The 2,228-nt window shown below is 50.5% G+C and overlaps 1 protein-coding gene across 1 annotated transcript; it reads left to right on the top strand.

Moving 5' to 3' along the window:
* The first annotated feature begins 225 nt into the window (after positions 1-225).
* On the top strand, positions 226-1,360 carry LOC105695432 (phospholipase A1). Its single transcript, XM_012416971.1, has one exon. It carries the CDS (start codon positions 226-228, stop codon positions 1,267-1,269), a length of 1,044 nt encoding a protein of 347 aa, XP_012272394.1. The 3' UTR covers positions 1,270-1,360.
* The last annotated feature ends 868 nt before the right edge of the window (positions 1,361-2,228 follow it).

Raw genomic sequence — 2,228 nt, 5'->3', positions numbered from 1 at the left:
AGCCGCGTAAGAAGCCGGCGCGAGAACCAAGATGGCGGCGCGGAAGCGCCGAATTCACGTCGCTCGGTCCCCGCGGCGTCGGCAGTAGTAGAGGAACGCCGGAGGTAGGGGCCAAACAACGGTATCGGGGCGCGAGGAAGAGGTAAACTAGTCTCGGGCCTCCCAGTCGATGACTTTTGAATTAGTCCTCGAATCGAGGAGGAAACGCCAAGATCGACAGCGGCGATGAGGAGAGCGCAGACCTTGAGCCTCTCGGCGACGACGTTGAGCCTGTTGGCGGTGACGTTGGGCCAGGTCGGGGCTACGGTAAGAGGTCCCATTCAGGACGCCATTCAGAGCGGTGCAGCGGCCGACTACAACCGCGAAGACTGCGTCTGGAGACGCGGGAACGACCGGGACTCCTGTCCGGACCCCGACGTCCACGTGTACCTGCACACGAAGGGGAACCCCAGGAGGCAACTGGACGTCTCCCAGTCCGACTGGCTGAGGCGTCCCGACTACGAGCCCCAGAACGAGAACATCATCCTGATCCACGGCTACGCGGGCGGCGACGACACCCTGCCCATCGCGGTCCTGAGGGACGCCTACGTCAAGAACGGCAGCTACAACGTCTTCCTGGTGGATTGGGGCAAGTTGTCCGCTGCGCCCTGCTATCCGGCAGCAGTGGCCAACCTGAGGCCGGTTGCCAGGTGCCTGGCAGGCACCCTGACCGCCCTGAGGAACTTTGGCCTGCAGATCCCCAGGACCACCTGCGTGGGACACTCCTTGGGGGCCCATCTCTGCGGCATCGTCGCCAACTACTTGCTCTTCAGGATGCACAGGATCATCGGCCTGGACCCTGCCAGGCCCTTGGTCAGACCTGGACTGGTTAATCGGCTGGACAGTGGCGATGCCGAATTCGTCCAGGTCATTCATACCAATGCTGGGTATTACGGGGAGACCGGACGCGTGGGCCACGTCGATTTTTGCGTCAATGGCGGAAAGGTGCAGCCCTTCTGCGAGAACAGGAGGAACGAACAATTGTGTAGCCACGTTTGGGTGGTTTGCTATATGGCCCAGAGTATCGACGGAGGAAAGGACATGGTTGCCGATGCCTGCTCCAGGAGGTGTCCCTCTGGACCCAGGATCACGCAGAGGACAAACGAAGTGCTGATCATGGGCCAGCACACTCCGTCCGGGTCTAGAGGCTCCTTCTGTCTCACTGGCTACGATCCACCGTATTGTCCTAAGTATAATCGGGGTCGTGGAGACGAGAGGTGCTGTCTTTGATGTGCCGATTCGACCTGACATTCGCCATGATTGATACCAGTTCATTCCAACTGGATGTCCCATCCAAAAACTGGGAATGGAACGATGAGGAAGCCCGACAAAAAATTCTACAGAGTGAAACGTTTAAGACTCCTTTCTCCAAATTTGAATAATCTCTTTATTTTTAACAAATTCTGATGATATTCAAGATATACCTAAAACGTATTGGCCGTAGTTTTTTTTTCCCCCGAAGGTTTATGTTACCATATCGACGTTAATGGAAGGCAAGGGAAAACTATACGGATTAAATTTATTATTATTTCTTGAGCTGTTTAAATTTTTTTTTTTAGGTTTTGATGTGCATTTTTGTGCCAATAGGCGTTTGATTTTATAACTTTACTCATAATAGTTATAAAGGGGGAATTTTTGGTCTCATTTGATTCCTCGTGGAATTCTTATCGTGACTGATGTATCGCTAGAAAAGTATGTGACATGAATGCATTTTTTAAATGATTTAGGCAGAAGACCTTATTATATTTAAAAGATGTTATATTTAAAATAAGTTAGTTATTCGCGTTTATAGGATTCTTAAAAACGATATCCTGGAGTTCGAGGAGCAATTTGATCAGAATTTGTGTTTGCTTGTTGGCGTCCACAAAGCTTTGCATTCTCTGTGCATCCTTTAAAGAAAGCTGGGCATCGATCGATCAGATCGATCGAGGCGTCCTGAATACGAGAAAAGACATTTTGCCGATAAATGGCTTTACACGAACTGTGCCATTTTCTGAAATTTCTCCAGTAGAAATGTCGGGTCTCGAACGTGGAAATGTGTATCTCTGCAAAGAGTTAAACAGAGATTTTGTTTATTTGCTCCGAGCAAACGTTTCTCTTGGAAGTGCAGAACTTTCCCAATGACTTTTTACCTCGATTTCGTATTCAGGTAGAGTCAGGGTCTGTCCCCATGAATCATTAAAGAAGGT

This window comes from Orussus abietinus, unplaced genomic scaffold (assembly GCF_000612105.2).
Source record: "Orussus abietinus isolate OABI.00-Male unplaced genomic scaffold, Oabi_2.0 scaffold4, whole genome shotgun sequence".
In the NCBI taxonomy this organism is placed as follows: Eukaryota; Metazoa; Arthropoda; class Insecta; order Hymenoptera; family Orussidae; genus Orussus; species Orussus abietinus.
This window is presented reverse-complemented; position numbering and strand designations above follow the sequence as displayed.